The sequence below is a fragment of the Crotalus tigris genome, unplaced genomic scaffold, assembly GCF_016545835.1.
Source record: "Crotalus tigris isolate CLP2741 ecotype Arizona unplaced genomic scaffold, ASM1654583v1 scf7180000018486.1709376, whole genome shotgun sequence".
Classification (NCBI taxonomy): Eukaryota; Metazoa; Chordata; class Lepidosauria; order Squamata; family Viperidae; genus Crotalus; species Crotalus tigris.
In genome coordinates this window covers 182,253-207,999 of record NW_024097034.1, presented here as the reverse complement: position 1 = coordinate 207,999, position 25,747 = coordinate 182,253, and the positions used below count along the sequence as shown (strand labels likewise).

The 25,747-nt window shown below is 35.9% G+C and overlaps 1 protein-coding gene across 3 annotated transcripts in view; it reads right to left on the bottom strand.

Annotated features, from left to right (window-relative positions):
- The window catches only part of NID1 (nidogen 1), a 55,231-nt gene that overhangs the window by 6,952 nt on the left and 22,532 nt on the right, over positions 1-25,747 (bottom strand). For all 3 annotated transcript variants that reach the window (XM_039352978.1, XM_039352979.1, XM_039352977.1), the window contains 9 exons: positions 24,926-25,168; positions 23,095-23,238; positions 21,807-21,935; positions 14,419-14,562; positions 13,424-13,546; positions 10,241-10,456; positions 8,865-9,037; positions 6,773-6,899; positions 3,526-3,697 (listed from right to left, as the gene is read on the bottom strand). In XM_039352978.1, coding sequence (XP_039208912.1) covers positions 3,526-3,697; positions 6,773-6,899; positions 8,865-9,037; positions 10,241-10,456; positions 13,424-13,546; positions 14,419-14,562; positions 21,807-21,935; positions 23,095-23,238; positions 24,926-25,168 — 1,471 coding nt within the window. The remainder of the gene's footprint in view (positions 1-3,525; positions 3,698-6,772; positions 6,900-8,864; positions 9,038-10,240; positions 10,457-13,423; positions 13,547-14,418; positions 14,563-21,806; positions 21,936-23,094; positions 23,239-24,925; positions 25,169-25,747) is intronic.

The following is a 25,747-nucleotide window of genomic DNA, read 5'->3' as shown; positions in this document are numbered from 1 at the left end:
CTTTCTAATCAAAGGCATTGTGCAAACATACCATGTTTTTCCATGTATAAGACGCTATTTTTTCCTGCAAACACTCTGTTCAAAAATCAGGTGCATCTTATACAAGTGCAGCGTCTTATACATGGAAAACTAATGGTAAATTCCACAGCCCAGGGCATGCCTGTGTGGGTTGCCATGCCACCTGGTGTAGGTGTCAAGCCCCTGTGGGCTTGCCACTAATGTGAGGGGGGAGGGGACAAGATTGTCAGCTGGCCGAATTTCCAGATTTGCTGGTTCAGCTGTTCGGCACTCCGCCAAACAGCTGATTGGCACAGAGAAACTCACATGCCACAGTGTCTTATACAAGGGTGCGTCTTATAGATGGAAAATACAGTAAGTCAGACAGTTACTTTATACATTGAATCTGAATAATGCTGGGTATTTTATAGTTCAACATATCATGAGTAATCAGTCCATATAGAATGGAATGGAATGGTATGGTATGGTATGGTATGGAATGGAATGGAATAGAATAGAATATAGAATAGAATAGAATAGAATAGAATAGAATAGAATAGAATAGAATAGAATAGAATAGAATAGTTGAAAGGGACCTTGGAGGTCTTCTAGTCCAACCCCCGCCAGTTCCTTCAGAAACTTGGAGTGTGATCTATCTGGTCCTGGTGATTTGAACTCCTCTAAGGTGGACTTACCATTTTCTTGCCTATTTTAATTTGTGTTTCTAATCTGTTTTTAATGGTATTGTTGTTGATAGATTGGACTGTTTTTTCCTTTGTGTAAGGACGGATGCAAAAAACAAGTTAAGTAATTCTGCTTTCTCCCTGTTACTTGTCACCTTCTTGCCACTTTCTCACAATAATGGACCAATTGTTTCCTTGACTTTTTTCTTGTTTTTTACATGTTGAAAGAAGATTTTTTTTGTTATTTTTTACTTTTGTCATAAGCCTTAGTTTATTTTGAGCCTTAACTTTCCTCACTTCAACTTTTCAAGCTCGGGCTATTTGCTGATATTCTGCCTTATTTATGTGCCCCTCTTTTCACTTTTTATACTTGTCCTTTTTTGTCTTTCAATTTATCAGAGAGTTCTTCATGAATCCATGTTGGTTTCTTTTGAGAGATGTTATTTTTCTTCTTCATTGGTATTATGCTAGACTGGGCTTTTATAATCTCACTTTTCAAAGTTTCTTGAGTTGTTTTCCCCTTGAGGATTCTCATCCATGGAATCATTCCCAAGCTCTTTCTACGTTTATTGAAATTAGTTCTCTTAAAGTCCAAGACTCTAGTTTGACTATGTTCTATTGCTTGTGTTTGCATAATGTTGCATTCCAATATTGCATGATCACTCCCCCCCCCCCAAGGTTCCTGTAGCTTCAGCACCTACTATCATTTCATCTCTGTTGGTGAGAATTAAGTCCAATATGGCTGATCCTCTAGTTCCCTTCTCTATTTTTTGGCAGACAAAGCTGTCTGCTAGGTTTGTCAGGAATATGTCTGATCTTCCACTTGGTGCATAATTTGTCTCCCAGTTGATGTCAGGGTAGTTAAAGTCCCCCATTACTATTGTGGTGTGCTTCCTACATACCTTAGTTAACTGACTCGTTCATCTATTTCCTCTGTTTGGTTGGGTGGCCTATAGTATACACCTATGGCAATGTTATTTTTCCTCTTAAGCCATCACATGTTCTTTTTTTAAAAAAAAAATGACACAGCATATTATATTTAGCCAGTTGTGTGATATTAATTCATATTTAGATTTTAATGTGCTTAATATGTTGCATGATCTCAGTCAGTATGTTGTGGAAAACTAGAAATTTGAAGTAAACCGGTAGCTCAGTGAATAGTAAGTAAGCTTTTCATGTGAATATAAGTTTTCTTCCCAAGGAAAAAGGATCAGACCTTTAAAAAGTCACTTGCCTACCAAAACACATGTAAAGTTTTTCCAATAAGCAATAAGCACTATATACCAAGCAGTGAAAATATTATACAGTTTCGTATTATTTGTTAATTTAGTATATTGCTTTCATCCTACATTTTTCTTTACCTTTATAGCTTAATCCTTCTTTTTTTTTTGCACCAGAATTACAATTAGAACTATAGCACACTATGGGAATGTTGTCTCTGGTTTCAGTTTAGGTTTTCATTTGAGTTCATGAATTCAGTATACTTTACTAGTGTGCTGTATAAGGTAGGTTGTGATTAGTGTGAGTTCAAGTACTGTAGTGTGATATTCAATTTAGTGCAATTTATAAATTGATAACAGGTATGTTTAACATGAGCCAAAATTCAGTTAGTATGAGGCTGGCATGTACACAGTTAAAGCTAGTGCATGCACAGCCTCCCTTGATACATAGCATATAGTTTGAATAAATAAATACAAGATATAGAGCCACGTTTCATTCCTCAGCTGATCTGAAGCCAGCCTGTTTCCTCATATTTTATCCTAAATGTAAGTTTCACCTGGGATTCCTATTTTCCTAAGGAAAATTCCACTCTTTGACATAGTTCACACAACTGAATGCCTTTCTATAACCAATGTTCCTTTAGATAGCTCTCTGGGGTTTTTGTTGTTGTTATTGTTAAATGCCTTCCTGAAATCAGTCTTTCTCAGCATTGGCTTCTCTTCTCTTGGCAATCTCCATAATCTATTTTGACATTCAGTTTGGATTCTTGTTTTTCTTAGTGTTTGGCAGTTATTTTTCACATTCATCCTTAACGACTTCTTCAATTTCACTACATGGTTCATTTGGTTCTCTCTCAATGAGGTAGAAGCAATTCCTGATCTTCTTGAAAATGCTGCCTATAGGGTCAAGATCATAATGTGGAAACTGCTTGGTTTTATTCTCCCACTTTAGCTTGACTTGGAACTTGCACATGAGCAGCTTGTGATCTGTTCCACAATCAGCCCCTGGCCATGCCTTTGCTATTATAACTGAGCTCTTCCACTTCTTGTACCATTAACATAGTCAATTTGATTTCTCTACTATTCCATGCAACACTGCTCCATTTTCATCAGGTCGTACCTGATGTGAGATACCCTTCCCACCTTTTCTAGTCTTGAATTACTGCTAGATTCCAAATTAAGTTCATTTGCATAGAAAACAGGATCTCATACTGGCAACTTCAGCTTGTATACAATATTCATTTTTATAAGCTGCCCAGAGTCACTTCTAGATGAGATATGTGGCACATAAATCAAATACATAAATGTAACAGGAAATCCCCAAGGTGCTTCCTAAACTGAAAGAAATTCAACACTCAGAGGCTGGGTTCACACAACACATTAGACTAAACTATAGTGGATTGGATAATTTGTAGTCAGGTTGTTATGAGATTCTACTATTGTCTTACTACGACGTGTGATTTATGCATCATATTAAGCTACAATACAATCTATTTGGCTATAAAATGTTATGGACTAATAGTTTTAGGATGGGTAAAGAATCTGATATAGATACTGGAACAGCATGGGCTATAGGAATAGGAAAATATGGGAAGTAAAATAACAGGATATTTATACATCCTTACCCCCTCACAGGATCTGCAACAATGGCTCGAGGATTCACGAGCTCAGTGTCAAACAATACACGTCGATGGGTGCCATCTACTCTGGCTACCTCTATTCTGTCAAGCTGAGAATCAGTCCAGAAGATGGTACGACCAAGGTGATCCAGTGTTATTCCTTCAGGACTTTCCAAATCTTGAAAAAAGAGATATAAAAAGAAAACATCAATCAAAGGGCTTGGCTAACATTCAAAGCCATTCCTAAGTTCTGAGGAAGTTTATTTTGTTCATGAGATCTCCCTTCCACATCTCAAACTTCTGAAGAGGGCTTGAAGCATCTAATGTTACAATGGTAATATAGTACCTCAAATACCAGAAATGCAGGGGTACCGAATAATGAGCAAAATACTGAGACCTACCTAGTGCCGTATTTCAGTGTGGGTACTGAGGATTTTGAGCCAATTTCCTCTGGAGTGGAATATCTCATCTTGCTCCAGGCAAATTCAAAGAAAGTAAATAGGGTTTGCTATTATAATAACTCTTTAGTGGTAAGGCAAAGGCTGACTATTATGCTTAAAGGTATTGAGAAATTACGAGGGAGAAATTGTGAAACAAAAATATCCATTCTGTTGAAGGGAAGGTAAAAGGAAACTAGCAAATGGATTGGTGAATTTCAACTGTTATTTCAATATAAAGATTTTTAGTTATGGATTTATAATAGTTGTTGGACCACTTGCCCTAATCTTCAAGTCAATTACTATAAGTAATATAAATACAATGTTGGGAAGAATATATTTCTTTTGTTAATTGACTGATACAATTTTGTTCTGCATTTCCTCAGGAGCTCACATAATGTATAACACAATTGCTCTCTCACAACATCCCTGTTGAATAGGTTGAGCTAAAGAGTGTCACTGGCCCAAAGTCACCTAATAAACTCCAAGATTCAATGAGACTTTAAATATAGGTCTCCCCTAACTCTAAGTTATAATGGTATAATATATTGTGATACAGTATAAGTCACTATACCCATTAGTACTTATAATATTGTGACTCTTAACATTCTACTCAAAATAAATACTATGGATTCATTCCATATAGACACCTACAAGGAAATATCTACACTGGGTGCCTGCATAATTTCACAAATATGACAAAGTCTATATTGTTTTTTAGTAAAAGAAACAAAATTGGGGTGAACATATAAATACTTACAGTAAGTATGTCAATAAAATATATACACTTTTCTGATAAAGGTACAATGCTATGACTTTAAACTATTGACTGTAAAACAAACAGAGAAGAACCTATTTTGAGAAATAGGAGAAAATTTAGAGCTCCAAGTAACTAATCGTTTTGGAAAAGAGATTTCAGCTTTAGAAGAACTCTTAAAAATGTATGCAGCTAGTTTTTCTTGGACAGTGACCAGGCCCAAGGCAACAGGAAATAGCAGATGATAACCTCTACACTGGCTCCAAGGACTGATCACAAGCACAGACTGAGTATAGGCATCTTTCTAAAAGTTCAGTATTCATTCAACTGTGCTGGATTTTTTTTTTTTAACTCAAAAAGGGTTTTGTTCTATTCAAGACAGACTGACCAAAATTTAGGCCAAGAGTGGGAGCACATTTTTTTAAAATTATAATTATAAACCTCAGGACACTAATGCTATTCCTCACTCCATCTCCCTGCTCCATTTCTTATTTTAAATGAGATAAAAAGAATACTGAACTTTTCTTTTTTCAGGTTTTCAAATCTATGTCTTGTGATGAAAAATTTCTAGCGGATTAAACAAGCCATTGAAAGCCACTAAGTTACATGACTCTGCCCACATAGTTAGTGAAATGAATGTAACCATTTTAAGACAGTTATTACAATATGTAATTCTTCAAATACTGTTGCAAAATTTGATTGATGTTTGATTATCGGACTACCTCATAATCAGTCAGGCATAATCCACACAGGTTTTAATGGGGTGACATTTATAACATTATAACCGTTCCCCCATTTGATTGTAATGTTGTGATTATGCAAGAATGGAAAATTCAGGGTAGGAGACAACATTTATCCCCATGGGGTAGCTTCTGCAGCTGTTAAATTGAGCAGATGATTATAAAGGTCACAGGCTACTCAACTGACATGGAATATAGATTTTAATGGTATTTCACATATGCAAAGTCACTTTTACTCAATAGGCCTTAGAATGGGTTAATGGTTAAGCATGCAGACTTCCCTGTGAAAACTCTTTCACAGAGGCAGCTGTGCTGTTGCTCTGTGGCCTTGTGAGATATGAGCAGCCAGAAGAGCTTCATCCAAGTTGGTGTGTCCCTTGTGTACATTTTAAATAATTCTTCTAAACAACCAGGAGGTTATTTTTTCTCACTGAGATTGAAACCTCCATTCTAGGGCAGTAAATCTCACTGAGCTCGGGGATACTTACTTCTAAGTTATATATAAAGAGAGTGCACTGTACATACAAATTACGGATAATAAAATAAGCCCCTGTAGTAATAGATGCAATAAAAATGATATGCAAAATATTATAACAAAATTAGCTTATTACCCATCATTTTAATGAAATAAATTATATATGTCTTCATTTACCCGTTATACTAAAATAAGTAACGTTGAAAACTATCACAAGTTGAAAAATACAATACATAATAGCGTTTTGTTCCAAAATATTTTTAAAAATAGCAAATCAAATCAGTATTTACTGATTTGGGAACAATGTTATCCCAACCTTCATCTGTACCATCAGGATACAAACAGTCTGATTTATCAACATTATCAACATGTCCATTCAAATCTACACAATTTTTCATATTTCTTGACTGTACCTAATAAACATAACAATCAATACATTCTTTAAACAGATAGCATTAATATCATTCTTCACTAAAGTATCTTTCCTAAGTTTCTTAGGTCTGATTGCCTGTATGAGAACTTGGATAGTAGTAGTAATAGACCAAGTGAATATAGAGATTTGAAATAGTTGATTAGGTATTTTTCTGCAACTAAAAAGCTTTTTGATGCAGCAGAATGTCGAACAATTTTTCAGCAAAAAGAGACAAGTACTGCAATTCTCTATCTGTACTCTAATTTCAAATGTACCCCATAGGGCTGATGTTTTTTTTTTCATGACAATGTGAGAGGTTATGTTGAAGACTTCAGTGTTAACTGCCGAAAATCATCTTCCATCTTTTTTCCATTTGGAAATATACATTGGGTTCATTATGACATGGTGAGGAAGGAAATCTATAATTCCTACCTGTCTTTATGATGGATACTGGCTCTCCTCCACCAAGGCTTGCTCTACTGATGGATGGGCTGCTGATATCTGTCCAGTAAACCATCTTCTCCAAGCAGTCATAAGCAACTCCAATAACAACTTTATCCTGCATTTTAGACAAACTATTATATCACATTTGTAATACTAAAAAAATGGCTAAGAATTTAGTGGCTTGAAAATTCTACAATGAATAGTAAGAGACTAGTGAGGAAATGCAAAGGTAAAGCCTTATGTCCTAGTTCTAATTCAAGTCTGATTTTTTTTATCATTTAGGGATCAGTCCAGATGGGTTAAGTGCTGCCTTCTAGCTTAAGGTGGATATCCAAGATCAGAAACAAATTGCATTGCAGCAATAGAAAACGAATAGATTGTCATTTAAAGCTTGGGGCTTCTGTAATCCCAGCTAAAAAATGAATACTGTAATAGCACAGTAGGACTATTCTATCTAATAATTATTTCAGTCTTTCCCAATTTGATATTTGCAAATTCACACTGGGCTATATTTATTCCATTCCCATTTCTAAAATCCAAGCCTACAGCTTACACCCAAAGGACACAAAATGTCACTGAATCACTTACAGACATAATATTCACCATATTTTTTTTCTTTTAGGGAAAGATTGTGATTCAGTTGCATGCAGAAGCCCCAAAATTCTGCTCTGTGCAGTTAAAAAGGGTCTCATCAGAGCTTTGAAAAAAATCTCATGATGGGGCCTTAAGGTGTCGCCATTTGCCAGAATGTGTGAAGTCAATTGTCTGACCCTCTACAGGGCAGGTTCACATATTTAAGTGCCAAATACCAATTATAGATAGATTAGGCTTCTGGAAGAATCAAAATATATTACACAGAGTCATGAAAGAATAACTATTCTAATTAATATTTATTTGAGCATAAACATCCATTCCCCTCAATCTCTGTGCTTGATGAAATTCTAGTTTCATTCTATCCTTTAGTTGATCAGATGTTACTATCTTTATATTGTTTGTCTTGTCTTCTTCGTATCCAAATTTGTTATTCTAACACCTTTTGTCACTGAAACAACATTACAGTCAACTAAATTTAAATTTAATATTTAATTAGCCTCTCAACTTTGAAAAAAAAAGATATGTACAAATATGGCATGAATGTATATTTAGAGTACTAGCAATTAAGGAGAAAAATGCAGCATTGGTTGAATATACAGGATCAATGATTTCCATTACCTTTTCAAACAAATGCATTGCTAAGCTACCCATTCAGAGGATCTGAACTATTTTAAAAGATTAAGACCCTACTACATAGCAAAAAACACAGAGTAATTGCAGAAGAAAATGGGACAGTAGTGAAATACTTAACTCAGGTCAGACACAGAGAAGAGATGAAAAAGAAACCTTTGACAGAATATAGACACTGACCACTTTACTGGGAATTATCAGGAAATTATAACATTTAGAAACGTAAGTGCATCAAGAAAGGAAGTAATCGGGAAGAAGCTTATATGTCCCATAAATTTTTATAGCTATCTACAATGGCAATTAAGATCCAAGAGTCCCAAACAATGGAAACTTTACAGGAGATCCTGACTTGGTTAGAAAACCAATAAAAATTAGCTCCACATAAAGTAAGTTTGTTTCTAAAAGTTGGGCCTGATTATCTCAGAAGCAAGGAACCTTACAAAATACAATGCTTCAGGAACATTTTATTCTTTTAGATATCCCTGCCTTTAACCACAAATTACAAATAAAAATACATGCCACAATTTATTTTTTTAAAGTCAGGGTTCAAAAAATGTACCAGACACAAGGTTAAGTCTAGCCATTCAATATATAATTGTTCCTGACACTGGACTGGAGAGGCATTTTTCAAGCCATAGAAATAGAGAAATGGATAACAAAGATGGTAGAATTTGCTGAGATGGCTAAACTAATTGCTTTAATTAGAGATAGGACACTGTCTAAATTTAAGGATGACTGGAAACTTCTTATTGACTTTTCGTGGAAAAAGAAAAAAAAAGAATATATGGTTTTGAAGATTAGAATAAAAACAATAGATTATAGAGAAAACATTTTTAAAAATGTATCATGTACTTACCGGCACATGCAGCAAAGCTTTTGCATCTGATTTCTTCATAACATTCCCCTCCAGAGGGACATGGTCAATCTTCCCACTTTGAGCAATGAGTAAGTGGCTTCCTGGAGGCAGGGGAATTGCATCTGGTTTTACCGTGGGTCCCATTGTAACAGGAGGAGCAACTGTGCCCAGACCTTATTGACCAATAATATAAAACACACATTATCAGGTTACTCAAACACAAGATTTGCCGTATCTACAAGGCCAGGTAATCTTACTGATTCTGTACAAGCCTGGCAATTTAACACATTTAAGATATCACTAAAATACATGCATAAGAGATTGCAGTTTGGTGCATTGTTATTTGAGATTTAGGTTCAATGACCTTACTTGCCCTAGTCTCAGATTGCAATGCATTTCTCCTCCAGAAAAAGTGATCAGATTCTAAATGCAAAACTTACTCATGATTACACCATTGTATGCATACATCATCAAACATCCACACATAGAAACCTATAGCATATAAATGTCCATTGCATACTACGCTTCTTGCTTAAGAGATGCAGCTATTAAAAAGCAAAGGAAGCCAATCCACACATTCATGTACAATGCTGAAAACTTATTTTATTTCTCTTACACTTGATGATTTATTTATACACACATACATATACAGCGATACACTTTAGGTCAAAAGTTACGTTCCTGTGATCCCAATCATGCATTAGTAACAATGTTAAAATCGCTGAACAAACCAGAAAAACTAAGAACTTCTCCAAGCAATGTCTACTCCCTAGACATCCATGGGAGAAACACACGGAATCAAGTGATGAAACATGCATTGTGATATCTCAATACAAACCACACGAGTTACATATTTGTGTCTGGCATCAGGAAGCAAGTCCAAAGAATCAGTTTGGTATGTGATGTGTCGATACATGTTTCATCATTGTGGGTTTGTACTAGGGACCTATGCTTTCACTTTCTGTTGCCAACTAGGGCAGTGTTTCTCAGCCTTGACAACTTTAAGATGTGTAGACTTCCACTCCCAGAGGAATTCTTAGAGTTGAAGTTCACGCATCTTAAAAGTTGCTAAGATTGAGAAACACTGAAGAAGGGTAAAATGCAGCGTTGACCGGAAAACGTGTCCAAAACATTTTCTACTGCAGTTTCTTTCATTGGAAATACAAACCTAATTAGAACATTAAACCAGATCATTCAAATCACAGTTATAGTATAAATACATCTTTCACTTAATCATAGAACTTTGATATACAAATAACTGCAAATATCTCGAGTTCATTCATATCAATCTTCTTAGTTAAATTGAAAGTAAGAATAGGAAAAATCTAAATGAAGAAAAAATATTGCACTAACTTATTAACTTAGAAGCAACTTACATGGAGGCTGGATACCTGGGCCACTTCTAGTGCCATCTATCTCATTACCATCTCTATCCACACACCAGCAATAGCCAGTGCTAGGATGGCACTGGGTTGGCAAGTAATTCCCATAGATATCACACTGGGGAATAAATTGGCCAATTGGCCTAGGTCCTCTCGGGCCCAAAGCCAGAATTTGTTCTTGTTCTCTTTGACATTTGGTCTTTTCTACTTCTGTAATAAAAAGAAGAAGAAAATGCAAAACATTCTTTAATTTTATTTCTATTACCCAAGCCCATATTCTACCCACATGAGTTCTTCAAAGTCAGCTGGAACCCATACAGATCGCATCAGAAATGGCTGGTGATTCAGACTAATCACTGTGTTTAGAATTTCAGTGAAAAGATACAAAGTTCTTTTTTTTTTCTTGACACAATATGTCTTTAAACTTTGGATTCACTTGTCATGCCAGACAAATCTTATTGCATTCTTTGACCAAGTGACAAAATTAGTGGATCAGAGGAATGCTGTGGACATAATTTACTTGGACTTCAGTAAGGCATTTGATAAAGTAGATCACAACCTACTACTTGATAAGATAGAAAAATGTGGGGTAAACAGAATCACCACCAGATGGATCCGTAGCTGGCTGACCGGCCATACTCAGCGAGTGGTCCTCAATGGAACTGCATCTATATGGAGGGAAGAGTGTAGTGGGGTGCCCCAGGGCTCTGTTCTGGGCCCAATGCTCTTCAACATCTTCATCAACGATTTGGATGAAGGGATAGATGGGGAACTCATCAAATTTGCAGACGACACCAAGCTGGCAGGAATAGCCAACACTCCAGAAGACAGGCTTCAGATACAGAAGGATCTGGACAGACTTGAACACTGGGCACTAACTAACAAAAGGAAATTCAATGGTGAAAAAAGCAAGGTTCTACATTTAGGCAAGAAAAACCAAATGCACAAGTACAGCATAGGTGGCACCATGCTCAATAGTAGTAACTGTGAGAGGGACCTCGGAGTCCTAGTAGACAATCACCTAAAGATGAGCCAGCAGTGTGCTGCAGCTGCCAAAAAGGCCAACACAGTGCTAGGCTGCATTAACAGAGGGATAGAATCAAGATCACGTGAAGTATTAATACCACTCTTCAAAGCCTTGGTAAGGCCACACTTGGAATACTGCATCCAGTTTTGGTCACCACGGTGTAAAAAAGATGTTGAGACTCTAGAAAGAGTACAGAAAAGAGCAACAAAGATGATTAGGGAACTGGAGGCTAAAACATATAAGGAACGGTTGCTAGAATTGGGTATGTCTAGTTTAACGAAGAGAAGGACAAGGGGGGACATGATAGCAGTATTCCAGTGTTTCCCAAACTTGACAATTTTAAGGCATGAGGACTTCAACTCTGAGAATTCCACAGCCAGCAACGCTGGCTGTGGAATTCTGGGAGTTGAAGTCCACATACCTTAAAATTGTCAAGTTTGGAAAACACTGCAGTATTCCAATATCTCAGGGGCTGCCATAAAGAAGAGGGAATTAAGCTATTTTCCAAAGCACCTGAAGGCAGGACAAGAAGCAACTGGTGGAAACTAATCAAGGAGAGAAGCAACCTAGAACTAAGGAGAAACTTCCTGACAGTGAGAACAATTAATCAGTGGAACAGCCTGCCTCCAGTAGCAGTAAATGCTCCAACACTGGAAGTTTTTAAGAAGAGACTGGACAGCCATTTGTCCGAAATGGTGTAGGGTTTCCTGCCTGAGCAGGGGGTTGGACTAGATGACCTCTAAGGTCCCTTCCAACTTTACTACTATTACTATTACTACACAAGGAAGTCATGGGGATCAGTGGTTACTAGCTTTCGTAGTAGTGTGATGGCTTCTGAAAGCCATCTGCTGGCTACCTTGTGTGGTTATTTGGCCACTGTAAGAACAGACTACAGAACTAGATGGGCCAGAGACCCAATCCAGCCAGTACCTTGCTTATGTCTTTATTTTTTTTTCTGCAGGAATAGTGTTTTTAAGTAGCTATCATTGTGTTCTTTTGAGTTTTGAGGGAACAGAATCAAACTAATGGTCATTTTTTTCCCCACAGCTATAAATAATGTATTTGACTAAACTGAACGTAGAAAACATTTGAGTATTAGGCTACAAAGATACTCAAGAGAGATAGAGATCCAGTAAGGCTGTTCCTATGTTCTTAACTAAGTGTCCCCTAAAGGTATTTAAATGAAAAGATCCCAGCAGCATAGCTGTGTATTCTACAGATGTAGTCCAACCCTTATGGAGGGTGTTAGGTTGAGCCAGATTGCTGTAAGATGAGTCATTTTTTTTAAAGATAGCTCTGGGAAGCAACATGTCAGTTTAAAGTGATATTTTGAAGAGAAGTTCAAAGAAAAGTTAATTAACACTTCAATATTAGGAGGTTGTACTTTTACTTCCGTTACAAAGCATTACCAATCTGATGCCAATTTTTACCAGCAATTCATTTCCTTTGTGAAGGATAACACACTTTAACAGTTGGTGAATGATGCTTAGTGATAACAGCCTCTAGCCAGAGTGTCTGCATTTGTTTCTGTATGGTAAATAAAGCCTATGAAGAGAAAGGGGCGACAGAATTCAGACATCTTTTTCTTTTTGAAATAAAACAGTGGAGTGTGAAGATATAATGAATTATAGATACTCTTAGTACTTAGTACTTTTTTAGAGCGCTACTCTTACATCAGTACCTTTTTTACTGGCAAGCTGGATATGTCCCGAAGTTATGCAAAATTCTGCAGCTTCTTTAAAGAATGAATTTGTTAAATAAAAACAATTTCTGCATTGTGGAATAAATATTTTTGCTTAAATTTAAAGATGCAGAAAGCTGTCTTAAAATGCCTCAGCTGTAATACTGATGAAAAACTGTAAAAAAAAATAGATAATACAGAATATGATCTTATAGTTCTATCTTACAGCTATATATATGTCAAGAGTTGGATGGCTGTCTTATCCCTTCCTTAACTACAAGGAACAATGTCCTGGAATAGATAACAACAGATCTGAAAAGCAAAAAGCAATATCAAATAATTATAGCTTGATCAAAGCTTGATTAGTCACTGAATGCAAAACAAAATTGCTGCCCATCTACTATTCCATGGAACTACTCTTTAGTGTTTGCTCTCTAAGAATGTTTTACATATTATTCCAAAAGTTTACCTTGTGGTACACAGTGGAAGCCATCTCCATAATAACCTGCTTTGCACTGGCAGCTGAAGGACCCTGGGCTGTTGTAGCAGAAAGCATCTGGATGGCAGCGGTTCTGTTGACATTCATCTACATCTATTTTTATAAGGATAGAGAAAAAGAATACGGGATTTAAGACTCTTCCATGCAGTATCGTATTGTAAATCCTCTGCAAAATATTTGAGTCTGCAACCCCATCCTCTTTTCTGTCATGATGAATCAAGGCAAGTGCCTGCTGAGTCAAATAACAACTATTTGTTTGATCATTCACAAGCAACATTTATGCATATAGATTGTGAGCATGCTAAATGGTTCCAAGATAGTTGTAACTATTTTAATGAACAATTAAGGTGCTTTAAAGAGAAAAAAAAAATGAAGTTAGAACATATCAGTATCCCATGCATCTCAAATATAAATAAATAAATTATAAATGGTACAGGAAATTCAATGGGAATCAAATATCAGAGAAACATTTAATATCTTCCATCAATATAAAATATGCATTTCTAGTAATAGCATAATATTTCACAATCAGATTATTTTATCATTGTTAATACTGAAATAAACAATTGCTATTTGTCTGCAAATCTTGAGTATTCTAGATGGAATCTGTCAACTTTTGATAAGTGCATACTGTTAATAATTGGTTATTTCTGCTTTTTTAGGATTTCTGAAGGTATATTTGTAATTAATAATATTTTCATACAAATTCTTATTGCACAATACTGTTCACATTTGCTTTCAAAAAATTAATATGAAAAAAATAACTTTTAAAAATATGTATTGTAGAATATTTGACCCCAGCAATAAAAAACAGCTTCTTTCGGTCAATTTCATTTTCCAAACAGTTATTTTCTTCAGCACCTAAAAATTACTATGATAAAAGGAATTGCACACATTTACCATATAACAGATTTGCATAAAGATCAAGAAGGACAAAGAGGAAAGGGAACAATGCTATCCCTCACCTATGCAGGTGCGTCCATCTCCAGAAAATCCCGGAATACATGCACAGATATAAGAAGATCCACCAGAGTAGATGCAGCGGGCACGTTGGGGGATATCACAGGTATGTGAACCCATCAAACAATGATTCACTTCACGGTCAACAGCTATAAATCAGATATGTATAAGGAAAGAATATTAAAGTTTAAGCTTTTTATTTTTCAACAACAAAAAATATATTCTGAGGAGATGGTGAGAATTGAGAAAAAACTGAGCAGACTTTTTAAAAATAATCTTTCCATACTAGGATTTCAAGGTAATGTTGATTTTATACCTTAGAACAGTGGTTCTCAACCTGTGGGTCGGGACCCCATTTGGGGCCGAATGACCATTTCACGGGGGTCGCCAAACAACGCAGTCCGCCATTTTTTTCCCCTTTTCCTTAGCTGTGCTACTCCCTTTTATTCTATTGGCTTTTGAAAGCCAATAGAATAGACTCTCTTGAATAGAGTTTAATTCTATTGGCTTTCAAAAGCCAATAGGAATTGTCCAGGCTGTCTCTGCCCTGCTGAGCCCGCCAAAAGTCCCATTCTGCAAACGGTGCTGCACCAGTTGAGTAGTCCTCAAGTTACGACCGGTTGAGTAGTCCTTGACTTACAATCGGTTGGGGGTCGCGGCATTAAAAAGATTGAGAACCACTGCTCCAGGGAAAGATTGAAGGCAAATGAGGTCCAGGCAGAAGAAGAACATCATGGCTTCAAAATCTAAGGGACTGGTTTGGACAAAACTCAGCAGCACTTTTTTGTGCGGCTGCTGATAAAAACAGGATCGCCAATATGATTACCTATGTCTAATAACAGATATGGCACAACAACAAGAAGAACATGAAGAGAACACCAATTATCATTTGGGCTAGGTCTTTGACAGATAATGACGTAATTATTCATAGATGTTTTATTTAGTACATTGAAACATTATTAATGGAGGAGAAACATTATTAAATAGGTTTACACTGTCAACAAATGCCAGTAATAAATAAAGCTGGAACTGAGAAGTGAAAATTTTTGAAAGTTAAGTGTAAGTAGGATAGTTATTATCTATGTCAGTGGTTCTCAACCTGTAAGTCGGGACCCCATTTGGGGTCAAACGACCATTTCACGGGGGTCGCCAAACAACGCAGTCCGCCATTTTTTCCCCTTCTCCTTAGCTGTGCTACTCCCTTTTATTCTATTGGCTTTTGAAAGCCAATAGAATAGACTCTCTTGAATAGAGTCTAATTCTATTGGCTTTCAAAAGCCAATAGGAATTGTCCAGGCTGTCTCTGCCCTGCTGAGCCCACCAAAAGTCCCATTCTGCAAACGGTGCTGCACCAGTTGAGTAGTTCTTGACTTACGACCGGTTGAATAGTCCTCGACTTACGACCAGTTGGGGGTCGTGGCATTAAAAAGGTTGAGAACCACTGCCTTAGAATGTTGCAAAATTTGGGAGAAATCATAAAAATACTGGGTAGCCAAACTGTTACTTAGAGGAGTACTGTGTGTATGACATCTAGCTAGTGCCCATGTCACCAGTACTCTGTATTTATTTATTTTCTAGTGTTTATCAAATATATTTTGGTTTCCTTCCTATCAGTCTTGCAGTTTATATATAGATGCTAGAGTCATCTTTTGGTTTCACTGGTTTAGCTGCTTCTTTTTAGCAAACCCTGGTCACATTTCCTGTGTTCTGCTTTTTCTCAAGCACAGATTCTCACAATCATGGTAGTATTTTCCATCTTTTTAGTTCATTATGTTATACAAATTTACTTCTCTACAATTCAACGCAATTCCATACATTTTTCTGTTTGAGACAATAGTCAAGATGGCAATCTCCAGACATAGAGAAAAAGAAGCTTGGCAAATTTTGTTTGTCTCATACTTCTAGCCTACTGATTTGTCATTAACAAGGACCAGAGATCTCAGAGAATTCAACATTTGCCATTCATAATGTGTTATGAAGAATTTTTCATCTTACTTTCTAAATTACCTCTCCCACCTTCCTTTTCCCATGACATCTAGGCATGAATTCTTAGACAGTATTCTATTTCTGCTTGAAAATGAATGGGGGAAAAGGACAATGTCAGCTTTATCTTACATTATAAAAGTTATATCTTGAACAAAGAGAAAAAAAATCAAATACAATAGTCGTGTGTGTGTGTGTGTGTGTGTGTACTCATATTCCAGTAGCATTTACTACCAGGTCCTGTTTTATATCTGGGGAAGACAGACAGATAGATATGCACACAGTAAACAGCACAAGTTTACAACATATTTTTGCTCAAATATATTTTATGGCAGCAGTTACAGAGTGGAATATGTTCTTGAAATTCTGCACTACTGTGTGCAATATTTAGATCCTAGAAATTAATCAACTATGTATAATTCAGTACATAATCGTAACTTCAATTGCAGCACTTTTTTTACATAATTGCTGGTTAGCAATGTGGAGAAACAATAAAACCATGAAAGGCCTCATTGCAAACTTTGGTTGCTTATACAAAGAATGATTTACTATCTTACTAAAATTTAAGCCACCGCTGACCCAGAATTACTATTTGGCAACTGATTATATCTGCAACTCAGTGAGTTATAAAAATGTTGGCAGATTAATGAGTTTTAAACAAATACAGAACATTACCAAACTGAATAGTCATCACTAAGTATACTCATTTGGGAATTAAATTGTCTCTAAAACATGAGAGAAACTATAGTATTCATAAAATGATATATTTAAGGAACATGTCATTAACATTCTTTTTAAACTCTGAAAATCTTCATCCATGTTGTAAAATATACAAAGGCACATTGAACCTCACTTAATTTCTTCTACTATGAAAACAATTTTCCAATTAAAATAATTAAGTAAGCACATAAATATATCCTATAATTAATTAATAATTAAATCAATTATTATTTCCAAAATATTTTGTATGATACTGGCAACAAATAAAACTATGTCCAACGTTGGCTGTACACAAGGAAAATATACAGTGCATATAACACAGATTTCTCTCCTGCAGTTCTCCATGACTTCTGGTAAAATTTGACGTATTCTCCAAATAAGACAAAATTGTGCAGTATGAATTTCCTACACAATACTGCAAAGGATATCTAATTGTTTTCCTTTCCTTCAGAGCTATGAATTTATTGGGCCTGATTCCTGGTGACTAGATGGATAAATGATACAATCTCCACTTGTACCAAGTTATAGCCCATAGTATTTCCAAAGTCATCCAGGGACCTCGATTCCTCATCCTTTAATCCAGTGTGTTTCTCTTCCTCTACTTCCCTCAACATGAGTAAGCACAATAATTTGTTATGTCAATCACTCAAATCATATCCCCAAAATCTGTGAGTTTCTGCTTGAAACAGTCAGTCTCTATTTAATCCAAGACCATTTGATTGACTACTTTTTGCAGCCAATGGTACCAACTTCAGGGACATAATTCAAAGGCATCCATCTTTCTTCTTTACTACTTAAAAAGCACTGCTTCAACTATTCAGGGATGGGGTTTTTTTGTTTTTGCTTTCTTAAAATATCTTTAACTTTCATATCTTCTCATAATTAACCTCACTTTACTTTGGATTCTATCTATCTATATTTTCATTCTTTATTGTTGCTAAGTATAAATACTAAATCATTATTTCACATATTCTCCATTACCTATTTTATTTTAACTATCTGATCTGCTGTCAGCAGTAAGTAGCTCTACACATGGTTCTATTTTCCTTTTTAAGATCTTAAGCAAAATGTTCCCTGTATTAGGAATGAGTGATTTGCACATTCTCTTGCAGGTTCTTATTTTGGTATTGAATAGACACTAATCTCAGAACCATCCGGTTTTGTCTGAAATCTTTTGACACAGTTAGCTCATTGACTGCCTTTTCTCTTGCAGCTTTAAACAGTTTAATGGGCATTTTCACTTGCACCATGGGTTTTCGTACATGACAGCAGGTGCTGCCTCTGGTTAAATCCAACTTGTAGTGGAATAGGTTCTGAACCTGCACACACTGTCTCTGCAAATGTTTATGTCATTCTATAAAGCTATTTCTAAATGGTTTCAATATTGTCCTTCTACATTTTTTGCATTTATTTGCCTCTTTTTCATTTCTTCTATATTTTCTCTTTATAATCCTATCTTGTAAATTTTCTTCTGATTTCTTATAAAACAGCTCTCTTTCTTTTTAGCTATTTTCTTTTATTCCTTTGAGTTCTTAATTAAGATGTATTTCCTTGTGCTTTTTTGTTTACACTTTAAAATGCTACATTCAGTCATTGCACAACTTTCATCCTCTGTCTCTTCTCTGACTATAATAATAGCATCTTTTGATGGACACTTGGATCCTTTCCTCTTCAAATATTTTTCCTTCTTTGTTTTTCTCATTATTTGACACAGCTGCTCAGATTCACTTTTGCATAAGCTAAGGATAGCTGATCTGTTCCTTATACCGATCTTATCTTTCGTCTGTACAGTCTCAAGGTCATACTTTCTGATATAACTGCTGGAAAAATTGGAAACATTTTTTTCCCTTAGAGAATAGATGGATATAACTCTGGGAACAAAGCAAATTGGCTTTAAAAGCAAAGGGGAAAACTATGTGTGAAGAGAGTGAAGAGACTGAATAAGAAGTGGGAGGAACTCTGGACATTAGTAACTAATACTGCATTGTAATAGAGGTTTATCAAATTAATGACAGTTCAGTCCAGGGTACAGGAATATTCAAAAGAGAGGATACAAAATATTCAAAAGAGAGGATTTACCTTAACAAGTAGTGTTACTTTCTACCTTAGTGGTAGAAGAGGGCTGGAAGTTCCTATTGCATTTCTAAGAGTCTGTACCAAATTCCTAATTCCTATACTAAAATTCCTGATTGAAGTCCATGTAAACACTGGCAGTTTTTAAAGAAGAGATTGGACAACCATTTGTCTGAAAGGGTATAGGGTTTCCTGCCTGAGCAGAGGATTGGACTAGAAGACCTCCAAGGTCCCTTCCAATTCTGTTATTCTATTCTATTCTATTCTATGCTATGCTATGCTATGCTATGCTATGCTATGCTATGCTATGCTATGCTATGCTATTCTAAATTCTTGATCATGTCCTGCTGAATAGGGCTTGATAGTATAAAACACTTCAATTTACAAGAAGTACTTTTTAAACTAATGCAGTTATCTGTTGCTCCTCAAATAATCATAATAACAAAAGCTGAGTCATTTTAAATTATTTGGTGCCCTGAGAGGCATAAATGAGGCAGAATGTTAAGGATGTTATATCCCTTTCTCCCTCTTTAGACATATACAGAGAGTCCTCAACTTATGACTGGTCATTTAACAATTGTTCAATGTTACAATGGATTCTTACAACCCAACTTTGAAGTGCTGACATCTGCAGACACAGATCATATGACTGTGTTTTGGGCACTGGGCAACCAGTTCATCTTTATGGCTGTTTGCAGCATCCCATGGTCACAGGACGTACCTTTCTACATTTTTTGCTAGTTCCCAGCATTTATTCTCAGTTTTTGGCCAAAAAGCTGTCATTGGATAAAATGAATTCACTTAAGAGCCACACCGAAAAAAGTTGTAAAATCAGGTGAGGCCAGATAGTGACCTGCTCAACAATTGTAATGACTTCCGGGGTCAATTACAGTCTTTAAGTCAAGAATTATCTATATACAGAATACACATTGTCTCATACTGCATCTAGCTCAGTGGAATCTGCATTAAATCCCAAAACTATCCCCAGATTTCAAAGGATTTTTTTTTACTTCCTTCTCCTTTACTAGAGATACAGTTAACTAAACAATTGCATTTGACAGGGAGAAAGAAAAAACAAATTAAAGACATGCCGAGCTACAGCCAAGCACTAAACTTTCTTCCAAACAGATGTTGAAGCTACTAAAATATAAGAAAGGAAATGTTTAATACAGCTGCTTGGCAGACAATAAAAAAATTATCAGATTAAAACTTTAGAAACCTTATTACATTACATGCTTTCACTATAAACTATTCAGTTTCCCTTTATTAAAAGTTTAGTCTTAACTCAGCCACAGTTTTATGTCTCTCCTCTTTCCTCAATATGCTTCATTAGGACATTTTTAATACAGCAAATAATTTATTCAGTAAAGGTTAAAGAGACACTTAACCACGGATTCTGCTGGGATCTCATCTGGATGCTTTTCTATTAGTGGATAAATGACAGAACACATGTTACTAGCTATGCAATCCAAGACTATATTAATTTTCCCCACTTAAAAAGTCAAAAAAGGGCACATGTATTGGCTCTACTTTTTTTACATGCTTTTGTTGATTGAGCACTTTCCATTTTCTATTATTTAGCTATAAAAATCTCCCACCTGCTCTTTGCCAAGGGTCCTCATCTTTTCTAGCACTATGAAAATGACCCGCATACAGGATGGGGTATTTTTACACATAAATGACAGCAGACTAAAGACCATAGTCTTCCATAAGGGGAGCAAGGGGGAGGTATCTGGTAATATGTGTCGCTATAAAATTTCTGCCCCTTATCTACTTATCTATAAGTGCAAGCATGGAAAGATGGAAATTATATAATGAAAGGTACATGGTACACCAGATCAGGAAACCAATGCCATAGAGGTGAAGACTACTTTTATTGTACAGGTAGTCCTTGCTTAATAACCATAATTGGGACTAAAATTTTCATTGCTAAGCAAAGCGGACATTAGGCAAAACATCATGTGACTGCACTGCCTAGCAAAAGCTATTCCATTAGTCCTGGTTGTTGCCAATAAGTCAGGATTGCAGACCGTTGTTAGGCGAGGACCTTATGTTTCTCCTACCCTGCCATGCTCATCTCCACTTCAGTTCCTCCACCTCCCATCTCTTCCCTCCTCTGCCCTTTTGGTCACCCTACACTCCACCACACACCTTGGCTATCTTCTCCCTCTCATTGTGGGAGCTCCTGGCTGAAGCACCTGTTGCCAAGTGACCTACAACTGGGACCAGAATTTCTGTTGTACATCAAATTGAAACCAATTGTGCGACAATTTTTACAGCAGTTGTTGAATGAATCGGGTATTCATTAAGTGAATACAGTTTTCCCAATGGGCGGTTTTTTTGCTGAAAATCGGCAAAAAGTTTGCAAATCACAATTGTGTGATCACAGGATGCTGCAACCAGTTGTAAATGCAAGCCAGTTGCCAAATGCCTGAATTTCAATTATGTGACCATGAGTGTCATAAACGCGAGTTCAAGTCATAAGCCACTTTTTCCAAGGCATCATAACTTCAAACAGTCATTAAACTAATGGCTGTAAGTCAAGGACTACTTGTAGTACTCTCTTAAGCTGTTTGGATTTCCCAAAACAATAAGGGAGGTTTTGAAATAAACTCACCTATGCATGTTCGCCCATCATCTGAAAACTGATAACCCTCTAAACATTCACATCGGAAAGTTCCTGGCTGATTATTACACACAGCATTACTGCCACACATAGTTGGCTGCTCCTGGCATTCATCTACATCTGTGTAGAAAAGCAACATTATTATACGACTGTCACTCACAATTCTTTAAAGGAAGAACATGACATGTCTGTGTTTAGCATTAGTTCAGCTGAAAGGCCATCTCTGTCTTCCAAACAAACCTGTTACAACAGAGATTAGAAGCACCAGGCAAATGACTTGTCAAGACATAAGTGATGAAGAACCTAGTATCTGATTTTGCCAGATTAGGATATTGGTGTGTTTTTATTCCATTTGATTCTTACAGCACAGTAATTTAGTATCATGACAACATCAAGGTCTGCACAAGAGGGGATGGGTGTTTATTTTTAAATCCAAAATACCTCAGAAGATTGCAGCCTTGCAGAAGAAAAATAAATTGGGGAGGGATATAGCTAATCCCTAGCCGCCTTGCTGTTCAAAATTATCTTCAGATTGCTGTGCAGTCGTTGTGAAAAATTCTAAACATAAACATAACTCAAGCAGGTCAATAGCAATTCTGTACTGCCACCCCTCAGCTTTGATATACAACCTCCCAAAACAGCATTTTTGTTTTCTTAAAACATCAACAATTGGCGTAATAGCTATTATTACAAATCACCTTTAATTTGGCTCCGAAAAACTACGAGCTAATGTCAAGGTAGTATTAATTGTATGGATTGGATTGGGTCCCACCCTGCATCTGCCATTTCTGCACTTGATAGGTAGTAATCAAGCTTTATCAGCATTTTTATTGTGGTTCCCATTTGGATTACTTTCCTTATGGCTATGTGCAAAAAACCATTTCCAATTGGAACAAAGGATTAAAAATGTCTTCTTTGGCTGTATATTCCCAATCTGGGTCTTGCCCCCTTCTAGTTAAAAAAAAAAAAATCCCAGCAGGAACAAATTAGATGATACAAATAACCTATATGTGTATATTTCACATATAGTTCTGCCCTAATTTGCAGAACTTCAGGGTAAGCAGAAATGCTATAAAAAGATACTGAATAGAGTACAATTTGACCATACTGCTATTTCTGCTAATGAAATCAGGTGTCTTTCTGTTGGCACACACATACAAGGGGGAAATATACCAAAATTTGTCATGTATAGCAAGTTTATAAGAAATAGTATATCAAATAGCAAAACATAGATTCTGAAAGTGAATACTTTATTTTCTATTAAAAATAAAATTCCTACCATAACATGTCTGTCCATCTCCCCGGAAACCCACCGAGCATTCACAGGTAAATTGATTGCCTGATCCTGGACGACAAACTGCATTAATATCACAGCCATGGCTGCCTGTGTAACAAGGATTGCGGCTTACATCACCCGAACCATCTGCCAAAAGATCATAGAAGATACTTTTAAAGAAGATTGTCAAACATTATCTATATTTGTGCTCTTGAAAATGTGGCTTAAGTTAAAACTGAATGATTTCCAGGTCAATAGGATGCTAATGGGTCTGTAAAATCTGGACAGCATAGCTTTTAAATACTCAGCAAAAAAGTTTATACCCCTCGTGTTTGTAAAGGTTAAGACAAACTATGGAAATGTGTCTTAAAGGTAATGAATAGAAGCTCTAAGTTCTTCTAGGCCCATATATTATTTCTACATATAGAAACTCTAAGCATTTCTCTCAATTCAGAATAACTATGAATATAAATTTAATAAATAATAACTATGACATAATAAGAGTGAATTATAGCTGTATTCACAAACAGCATACTGTATTTCTACTCAGTTTTTCTGCAGATAAGTTTTGTTACCTAACTCTTATGGATGATTTATCATCCAGCTTTGAAATTTGAAATCCAGCTTTTAGAATGTGATATCTATCTATCTATCTATCTATCTATCTATCTATCTATCTATCTATCTATCTATCTACCTACCTACCTACCTACCTACCTACCTACCTTCCAGTCATAACTCAGCCTGGCTTCTGAATAATTTTAATCATTTTAAAATGCAATCATTTTAATAATAGTATATCATTCTAGTCATTGTGCTATGGAATGAGTGATCACTTCATAAGTGATCTTAAGCACAGACATTTAATAAATGAGTTATCTTACTTATGAAATTTCATGGTAGAATGTTAATAAATCATATAGCAAATATTCACAAAGAAAATATTCTTTAGCTATACCCAAACAGTAAGGTATTTCTGATTTAAGAAAGTAATCCATATGCACTTACATGGAAATAAGCCTTACTGAAATCACTGAAGCTTACTTTCAAATAGCTATATATAGGTTTGTATTGTCAGTGTAATAGATCCTTTAAAAAAACAAATTGCTTTTATGTCTGTTCTTAGAAGATCGGGTAATCAATAGCGCTATTCATGAATCACCCCATTCTGAAGTGAATATCAGAGAACAGAAGAAAAAAAACATTCTCCTTTTGAAGAAAGGTTGAGTGTTTGGGTTTTCTAGCTACAAAAATATCACTAAAGGAACAAATAATAACAATGTATGAATTGATACATGGAAGATGGATAGTGAATACTTTTTTCTTATATTACTAGCACTCGGGGTCCTTCATTGATACCAGATGGCACAGGTAGCTCAAGGCAGGCACAAGAAAGTAATTGTTCACTAAAATACTATGGAATTCATTGGCACATTACACTGTGATGGTCACTAGCTTAAGTTACTTTAAGCCAGGCACACTGGTTGAGGAATTCTGGGAGTTGAAGTCCACAAGTCATAAAAGGGCCAAGTTTGAAGACCTCTGCTTTAAGCAAAGATTTGTGAAATTCATAAAGAATAGAACTGTTAGTGGAACTTCTAGGATCAAAGTCAATATGTCAGAAAGTGTTCTTAGAAATGAACAGCAGGTGGCTGACTGCTGCTTTCAGTTATTGCATCCTGGAGATGTTGTTGGAAGCAGGATGGTGAATCAGCAAAGAGAAGGGCTCTTTCATATGGACTGTTCCGTCTGAAAATCCACAAATGTAAAATCAAAGACAGGCTTCTATGCAAAGGCAGTGAAAGTAAACCAGGCTAATTGTCACCAAACATACCAATTGGGCCAATTGAATTGCTCATCGCATATCGCAAAATCTGCTCCTCTTTGTTGTATAAGACAAAGACACTGTCCACTGATAGCTGCTGAGTGGCTGACCCAGAGTGATGAGAATCATCATGGATGCATTCATCAAATGAAATCGTTTGTCGCCATTGATAAGAAACTGTATATGTTGGTGATACTCCATTTCTTTCTGGCTCCGTCACAGTATACTCTCTGGTAGAAGATGATGTGATAACTGAAATAATGAAATAAATTCATATTAATAAATATAAATTAGTCATACTTGAATATATTTCATTTAACATAACAATATTAAAATATAAATAATTTAGCCCTAGAATAATGGGGCTGACTCTTGATAATTCATTCACAGAAGACTCCAAAATACATTTTCCTACTTACAGAGGAAATGGGGTGGGGGACTTATTTATTTTCTCATGCCTTTGTGATCTTTAGTCACATTTCATGCTGCTTTGGAGCTATTTGCTTCTTTAGAACAGCTTTTTAGGAGTCACAGGGGAGGAATGTGAATAACAGAAATGGTTTTACTGTTTCTCCACTATGAATTGAATACTATTTTGGAGAGGTTCAATTCATTCCGTCATAAAAGGCTATTGTTTATTTTATCTTTTTATATATTTATGCAATGGTTTAAGCCAAGTCTCATACAATATCAATCAGCTTATGTTTAATTTATATTTAATTTACTTTTCTTCAACTGAAGATGTTAACTTTGCAAGGTTGAAAAATCTAACTTTTTATATTGTGTAACTAAAGACTAAAGCTGACTTGTTCAAAATGTTGAATTAGGCTG